Source organism: Seriola aureovittata, chromosome 7 (assembly GCF_021018895.1).
Source record: "Seriola aureovittata isolate HTS-2021-v1 ecotype China chromosome 7, ASM2101889v1, whole genome shotgun sequence".
NCBI lineage: Eukaryota > Metazoa > Chordata > Actinopteri > Carangiformes > Carangidae > Seriola > Seriola aureovittata.
In genome coordinates, this window is record NC_079370.1 from 20118391 (window position 1) to 20127547 (window position 9157).

The following is a 9157-nucleotide window of genomic DNA, read 5'->3' on the forward strand; positions in this document are numbered from 1 at the left end:
GGCGGCTGAATTCCATTTAGCTGCTTCAGTTTCAGGGTCCTGTGTTGTACTGTGCATGCTGGCTCACTGTCACAGTGTCATGACTTATAGGGAGATGTCGCTTCACCACATTTATCATGCCCGTTATTATTTACACCTGTGCTTTTCCTTCTATGACAAGTCAAGCTGCTGTGAAAAGGAACTGCTGAAAGTTTAATTTAGGCAGAGTGCATTTCAGAAATACTTAAACATCATTGTTTTGATATCCCAGCTGGCTCTACTGACATGTAGATCTGTATAGCTCAGGAAGCTTAGAGGAAAATTGTCAAAATCCCGTGCAAAGTTGATATTTTTCTCAATGGAAAAACACAGTAAGAACTGTATAATTCTGTAAACTCAGCTTGTATTAGATTGTGTAAAGTTCTGTGTTGCTGTTTAAAATGACATAACCTCAATTTCAGTGGAAAACTGAATAGAATGTATGCCCTCAATTTATCAAATAGATTTTGTAATGTATTTCCTATTTGAAAGAATGAAGAAAATTATGCTTAATAGTATTTGCTCCTGAACAGCAGTGTTTGTACGTCTCTATGATTCTAATCCTTAAATTACATCATGCTAGAAGTTGCTGTAAACTACATACAACCATGTAAAAGAGCCAAAGAGATTTCACTTTATAATCCGATTTCACTTTTAAACCTCATTTCATCCTCGCACACGACTTTCTGAGAATGTGAATACTGAAATCACTGACTGCTTCTCTGACCAGAACAAACTTTTACCTTCTGTTACCGGCCTTAAAACAAAGTCAGGTTTTAGCACATAATTTTGGTCTAAAATTAATTATCCAGTGTTGATTACAACGGACAGAAAGTCATGAGATGGATGTTATTTCTCCTCACCCTTAACCATCTCCCTTTTCTTTCCTTTATACAGGATGTGTCTGCCGCTGTGTGTGCATGAAAATGTTGATGTTTTATGATTTCCTTATCGATTTTTCTTTTTTATGGGCTCTCACACTTTTTTTTAGAATTGCATTAAAACTGCTTTTGTTAATGAAAATATATGGATTAATAATCAAGATATACTGTGTGTTTTAATTGTTTTTCACCTTTTGGGATCCTTCTCTCCCTTTTGAAAAATCACTGTATTGATCACGTGCACTTAGTGTGTGTGTGTGTGAGTTTATTATTCTTCAATAATGTATCCCTATATGATTCCACATCTTGGTATTACAGGCTACAAGGTAAAATACTTTGTAGTTTTATTATATTTGGTAAGCTCATGGTATTGTGAACATGTAAAGTGTATTAAATCATATTGATTGAATGAATGAATTACAGTATTTTACTTTGATAACCTCCAATGTGATCTCCTCTGCAGGAAAGACTACAGTAGAAACATCTCATCCTGTTTGTAGATTCTGTCTGTGGTTGTTTAATCAAAATTGGTACTGTCACTTTAAATGGCAACACCTCCCAGCAGTCACTAGGTCCTGGATGAGTTTCGCTGCAACAAACACTGTGGTTCACAGCCTACTACAGGCAGTCTGTACAGCAGAGCAAACCACACAGGAAGGAGAGCAGCTGCCAACCTCAGTCTGAAGTCCTGTTGATTTTCAGATGTGACCAAAGGAGAGTGTGAGGAGCTGCTGAGACGAGCTGAACTGCAGGTGAGTGTGTGTCTGCCGCTTGGTCACTTTACTGTGGATTAACCTCCAGAAAATGAGGCGGAACAGTTCTCGTGCTCACCTGAGACAGACTGGCGTGACAGCGGGAGTGTTGGTGACATCGCACGGTGCTGAGGGTGTATACAAAGTAAACGTGGCAGTAGTTATTATGTGAGTTCAGTGGAGACGCTGAGCCAACAGGTGTGTCAGGTCATACCTGTTGGGAATGTAAACCACGCGTGACAGTTTGACTTGCAAAAGGTTTCACTCGTGCTCTGAACTCTCCGTCTAAGATACTGTCTTCCTTATTTCTGTACAGGCGCAGTTGGTGTTCATCTGGAACACATATACAGCTGGACATGGATTATTGGTGCCGTCTCCACCGCTTTGGATTTAGTTAAGACACTGCACAACCCTGCGCCTCCTTCCGTGTCCTCCCCGGTGAAGTGAGTGCACCAAGAACAGGTGGATCCTGTTTCTGTGTTCAGCTATATCCTTCCCTTCATCCACCTGTCACCCTTATGGGGAACCAGGTGGAGAAACTTACGCATTTAAATTACGCAGAGGTGCCAACGTCGGACCCAAATGGATGCGACCCGGACGACGAAGGACCGCGGATTGGCGTCTCTTACATTTTCTCCAACGACGACGACGACGACCAGGACGACCATTTGGACCACTTTTCATCTGACAGACACGCGGTGAACCACGAAGAGAAGCCGTTCGACCCACAGGATGAGCTGGAGTGCGCGATTTACTACCGAGAGGAGAGTGTCTATGAGAGGAGCAGCGGAGCCACGACGCACTCTGCGGAAAGTCTCCTCAACAAGTGCAGACCGGGAGACCTGCTGGAGTTTGTAGCCACTGGACAGTATCCTCACTGGGCTGTTTACGTCGGGGATTTCCAGGTGGTTCATTTGCACCGGGCTGAGATAAAGAACAACTTTCTCGCAGATGTGAGCCAGGGCAAAAAAGGCAGGATAGTGAACGGCCTCTACAGGTACCGTGCGCTCCCGCCGGAGGTGATTGTGCGCAACGCTCTGGACCACGTGGGGTCCAGAGACCAAGAGCTGTACTGGAGGAACTCGGAGTGTTTTGCCGCCTGGTGCCGCTTTGGCAAGAGGGAGTTCAAAATTGGAGGGGAGATACGGATTGGAAAGCAGCCATACAGGTTAAAATTACTGTTTTCAGAGAAGAAAAATCACGTCCTGGAGTTTCAGAGCCTGGAGGACGTGATCATGGAAAAGAGGAGGAACGATCAGATAGGCAAAGATGCTGTGATGCAAGAGCTGGCCAACCACCTGAACGCAACACATGAAATCAAAGAGGAGCATTTTGTCAACTGATAGAGGACGCGCTGGTCAGCTTCAGTGGGAAATCCACAGTTTCGTTCTCATATACCGAGGATGTGTGTTGGTGAGGGAACATTTATGGCTCCAGAGCGTTGTCCATGAGCCTGTGCGCTTATGCTACACTCCAAACAAATGTCCATGTTGAAAAGGAGTTAAAATTCATCTTGAAAATCTTTTTATTTTTTTCTCTAAAGTGAGAGGAAATGCTCTAACATCTGGGGTGGCACTTGTTCCATTCTTAAGTGTATTAGTGAAGCATATCACAAGGGTCAAAACAAAATTTCCACAAGTTGATTTGCGTTGAAAACAAGTGAAAATTACAGGCCCCATGCAGGCAAATTTCCTTCCTCTTTCTAAGAAAAAAAAAAAAGAGAGATTTTACACACTCAACCCAAGATTAAGTGACTTGTAATGGTGGATACATTTGCATCGGAGCTGCACCTGCAGTCTAATCATTTGGGGATGAAGTCAGAATGAAATTGCCCATAATTATCTTTCTAATCCAATGAGTCTTTGCACAGAGGAGCAAAACCTCTCCAATGTACTTATACCTGACGAGAGTGCTGAAAGCGCTTGCTCCTCTACAACTCAGGTGTTGGAGACCGACGCAGAGTGGAAGAGACACGACAGCTTTTCTTATTGTGTCAACCTTGAGGATTCCCTTCCGTTGCTTTATATCTGATCATCACACAGCTTTACCCACTCTTTGACTATTTTGTGGTTCATAGCTATGACTGTGCACTTTTATTGATTCATCCCTTTCAACAGTTTATTTTTTTGGAAAATGTTTGTATGAAGGAATATGGAAATAAATCTATATTTGAACAGTAATGTTTTTACTTTTCAGTGAAGGATTGTGACTGACCTTTTAAATGTTTTACGGGAATGTTAACACAATACCAGTCAATAATTTCAGACCATGAATCTCAGGAAAAGCAGGAGAGGTTGTTCTATATTCTCTCCAAACACTGCATCCTAATCACCAGCACTGTTTTGCACTGTGCACAGGATTTGAAAGTAGCAACACCCTTACCATCACAATCCCAGCTCACACCCTGGAGGAGCCACGGCTCTACCTGTTCAACTAGTGAGATCCCTGCTTTTTGTTTGTCGTTGTGTGGTGAGGAGTGCTGGCTGCCCTACAGTTAAAGCTGCTAATGCTGCCAGTTTTGATCTAAATATTCCCCTCAGAGCAGCGGCTCCCTGAAACCACTTTAACATCAGCTTTATAAGCTTGTGTCAAGTTGTGTTCCAACCATGCTGGACATTTTGCTTTGTTTACACCTCTGCCGACTGAAGATAAGTCATTTTTGAAAGTTTAGCCACAGGCTAAAAATGTTCTTCGCCCATATTTGGCTTTCCTTCCTTTCTGTGGAATTACAGCATTCATTAAATTTGCAAAGGTGCAATTTTATTTGTGTAAAACCACAAATAGACGGCTACATTCCCATCAAGTTTTTGTAAAAATACAGTATAAGAAAGGAATATATGGATACATTGGCAGTTTAAAGAATTTTGTACAGAATTATAATTAGGATGGAAAAAACAAGCCATAAATGTTAAGGATGTATCATCTTACAACAGGGAAAAATATAGATACTAATGATATTTTAAATTTCAACATGTTGCCTAAGTAATGTCAAATGTTAAATGCCTGTGAAACACTTTGCAGTGTGTTCACATACAGAGGCTGCAACGGAAGTTACAGCAGACCGAGGTTGTTATGAACTGCTAGACGGTTTTTTTTTTTTTGTTCCCTCTCTATTTCAGAGGAAGCTGATGACTCTTTCAAAGCCAGTCAGTAGATGAGTTACTTTGCTTGTTTGTCTTCCTCTGGTAATATTTGCATAGAGATAATGTTGTAGTCATTTTGCTGCAGGTAAATCCCACTGGACCCAAAGCAGGATCATGATCAGCACTGGTACCAAATAGGAAAGCTGCTGGACACATTAGCATTTCTTCAGTCCTCTGTGGTCTACCTCAGTGATGAAATATGAGGTGTGTGCGTGTGTGTCTGTGTGTGTGTCTGTGTGATGCATATTTATGATATCAGTCATTTTTTAGCACCAACAGAATCTAAGCAGCATTGGGTGAAACACACAATGTCAAAACAGCAGCCAGTGGAGTTGTGTGACTGAATATTAACCAACATTTTAAGTGACAAAACTGAAATTAAATTATACTTACATTATATAGGCCATTATGTTCAATTAGATTTCCTCTCCACAAATATGTGGGTTTTCTTTAGTCTCTGCATAGTATACTGTGCCGTTAGACATATAAACAACTCACAACAACATATAAAACATTTAGCTGAGAGGTAGCCATATAGCTATCAGCTGAATTAATATTATTAATATAATGTTATATTAATAGAATTTTGAGTGTTGTCTTATTGTATAACTTATATGCCAGTGAAATTTTAAAGCTGCCCTGTGGATTTTTTTTTTTTGTAAGGAAACAACAGTTATGTTTACATTCAGTATTTCACACCAAAACACCAACATGCAGCAAGTATCCTTGAGGTCTAAACATGGTTGAATGTTTTTTTCATCCTCATAAAACATTTGCAAAGCTGATTCTCCTTCACTGCTTTTGTTGGTGTATTGCTGCACGTCTTTGCACATTACTGCCACCAACTTTTGATGAGCAGAACACTGTGAAACTGGCGTCTTGCAAGATGTAAACTTGCTCCATAGCACTCCCAGTGGCCAAAAGCTCCACAGCACGCCTTTAATGTAGCATATCTACATAGAAATCAAGTCAGCTTCACATTCACTCCAGTATCCCATGAAAACTGAGCCACGTTGCATCCCTGACTGAACTCCAGAAAAGGACTGCAGTGAGATCTGTGACTAACTGAAATTAAATGTGACTAGTGAGAGTCAAAGCCCTCCTCCTTACCATGATACACAAAATGAGAAACCAGGAGAAGCTCTTGGTTTGACATGCTGGCTGACTGATGTCAGGCTTTTGGTTGGTCTGTCATGTTTTCTTTTATAGGACTGGAGGAAAGCCCACACCCTTCAGGCAGAACTGGCAACATTACAGAAGTTGGGGAAAAGCCAGAGCTCAAATCAGACCCACCTTGTTTACAAAATGTCATTATCTACAAAAAACTCATTCCCACACGCACACATGTCTGAACTTAAGAGGAGTGAGCTCATGAGGAGATTGTATCTGACAGGCCTAAAGGAAATGGGACTGTGTTTTAGACGTGGCCTCAAGCCACTGAAAGATTGTTATCCATGTGAGACAAACACTGTGTAGCTTAAAGATGGATAGTTTTAGGACATTTAACAATATCAGGTTATGTGCTTGACTATGTAGAATTTGAATCTCGCCTCAGGGGTTTTATTAACCTGCCAGTTTTCTGCCACTTGATCTTTTGCTGCTCAAACAGCATCTCTGAACTGCTCAGGTTTTTTTGCCAACAGATAGGAATTCTCTTTAACCTCTAAACCATTAAAGAATTGCATTTATGAATGGCTGTTGGGAAAGAGAGTGTGTTCGTATAAGATAAGATAGTGAAACTGATTACTACGATTACGCCAGCCTTTGATTAGCAGTGCCATGTTGAATGTGTCATTCCTGAATCCAGAATTTGCCAACATTGATGTGAACAGTGGAGTTGGATAAAAACCAGGCGACTTCCTGCTCTTGTTAACAGTTAGCTGTTAAAATATGAACTTGCTTCCTCACCTATAAAAATCGTTTGCGATTGCCAGAGAGAGAGAGAGAGAGAGAGAGTGTGCTGTGGGGTTTTGTTTGTCAGGCCATTCTCACTGCCCACTCACCTGAATCATGTTTATGCGTTTATGCTTGTGTTTGGAGAGACAGCTCCATTTCCTGTGAATTAGAGAGAGCATAATGAAACTCCAAAAGCCCTTGTAACTCCAAAATTAACTACACTGCCTTCATTACCAGTCATTGATCCACAGTGCTGAAACTCACACAACTTTCTCTTTTTCACATTTTACCGAAAAAATTTTATTTCTTCCAGCAGCACGCGCCTGCATCGGGTTAATCATTTATACGGGGCTCCCACCAGTTTGGCTTGGACTGGACTGTGTTTACTGTTCGCTCCCGACTGGCGCTGCACTGTGATTCTTTCTTGTCCCGATGTGGGGTGACCGCTTGTTTTTACAGCCACACAATGGCAAAGTCCGATCCCTTCCGGAAACATGGACTTCTAAGGTTGCTCTCCTTTTTCTAAGCAACATTCCCATAGCCTAGTTTTACATTGTTTGTGCTTCGTCTGCTACTTTTCAACTACAACTACTGAATTTAGTTTGTATGCTACTGCCCATACAGGGAGGCAACCAATGTTCCCTGCCTTTGTTTGTGGTTTCTTTCACTTTCCTTGACAAATGTGGTTTCATAGGACTGAGCACTAGGGTGTGAAGGTAAAGTCGCTGTTAAAAGCTATAGCTGGGGAATTGCTGTGCTCAGAAATGATCAGTTCAAAGAATTCACGATGGTTCAAAGGAAATAACAAGGAAACAAAAGCAATATAGCAAGTCAGGCTGGGTGAAGATACAAGACATCATGTGTAAGGATAGTTTTGTAAGACGAGGGGAGAATGTGCTTGATTTGATCGCTGAGTCTAGAGCAAGAGAGACAAATTCTTAGACAACAGCAGCTGATGAGGAGCTTTTCAGAATGGAATCAGGCCTTATTCTAGTTTGAGCTGTCGTGTCCGGTCAGCCGGGCCTGTCTGGTTTACATAAGCGGAGCCAGACAACAGGAAAGGGCCCGAGGAGACCTTCAATAAACTGACCCTGTTTCTTATGACGGTAATGGATGAGCGAATGAATAAAAGAAAGAAAGAACGACGGGGGATAGGAGGCCTCGCTCCCTCTGAGAGAGAGGGAATCAGAGTAGTTATTAAACCCACATACTTGAACTGAGATGTGACTGAGAATTGTTGTCTTCAAGCGCTCTGACCTGTTTGTCACTTCAATTATGTATGGCAGGCTGATTCAATAGCTATCAACATTCATCTTGTCCTGAGTCATCGCAAGATTTCCTGCCTCTTCAGCTTTACTGGCCAACAGTGTGCTGGTTACCAGAGATTAAAAATTGCAAAAATTATAATTTAAGTGAGTCCAATTATGCTAATTATACAGTTGTAGGCCTTTTTTCTGAAAGAGGTTACATAAGCAGAGAAAATGCTCTTTATTTCTTTTTTTCTGACTCAGGTTTGTTTTCCGGTTTTACTGCTCTGCCTCTCAATATTTGTCTACATTACCGAGGATTTAGATCATGTTACATTAAAGCCTAAATATCTAGAGGTTAAAGGAAAGACTTTTATATACCTTAACATACAATCCCTAAATAAATACCCAGGATAGACTCATAAAAAGAGTAAGAGGGAGCCACAGTGTGTCAGTTTTTGTGTGTGGAGTGCGCTTCACCTGGCAGCAAGAGTCATAATCCCCTGAGAGTCTCTTTTTTGGCAATTAATAGAGCCTACCCTCGCAGCTGTCTTTTCAAACTTTCCATCCAGATCCCAGGGAATCAAATTAGCACTTATCAACATTCTTGCTCTTCTTTAATTTTAATTCCATGTAGCTGCTCCTGTGCTCTGTCAGTGTAATTATCAGAGACAGAGCTGTGTTTTCTTATGCCCTTCACAGAGCAAAATCAAAAACAAAAACAAACAAATCAAGTATCCAATTCAATTCTAATGTGCTTTCCATCCTTTCTTCCTTGCCTCCTTCTTTCATTGTTTTGCTGTTTTTGACTCCTCCTTGCTTATGTTATCTGTCTTATTTTGAGTTGTTTAGGTTGACACATGATGATGTCCGTGACTCAGACTCTCTCATTCGACCTTATGAATTGCAGATTTCAAATGACTGGAGATGGTTTAGAGAAGTGCTGTCCCTACTGAACGCCTCACAGAAAAGAAGCAGTGGTGTAAATAGTGGCGCTGAACTTGACCGACCACAGAGTCATGATCATCATCAAGTGTTGGAGTCCAAAACCAGATCCTTGAACTCCCTGCCTTATTCTAAAAGGAACAGTCTTTTTGGGATATGCTGTACAGCTATTGGCTCTCTTGCCAAGAGTTGGACAGGAAGTGTGATACTGCTTTCATGTCTGTGCGTTAAATATGAAGTTATATCAGTCAGCCAGTTAGGGGGAAACAGCTTGC

At 41.3% G+C, this 9157-nt stretch overlaps 1 protein-coding gene across 1 annotated transcript; it reads left to right on the forward strand.

The window, feature by feature from the left end:
- The first annotated feature begins 1493 nt into the window (after positions 1–1493).
- lratd2b (LRAT domain containing 2b) lies at positions 1494–3831 on the forward strand. The gene is made up of 2 exons (XM_056380654.1): positions 1494–1651; positions 1968–3831. Exon 2 carries the CDS (start codon positions 2170–2172, stop codon positions 2992–2994), a length of 825 nt encoding a protein of 274 aa, XP_056236629.1. The 5' UTR covers positions 1494–1651; positions 1968–2169; the 3' UTR covers positions 2995–3831.
- The last annotated feature ends 5326 nt before the right edge of the window (positions 3832–9157 follow it).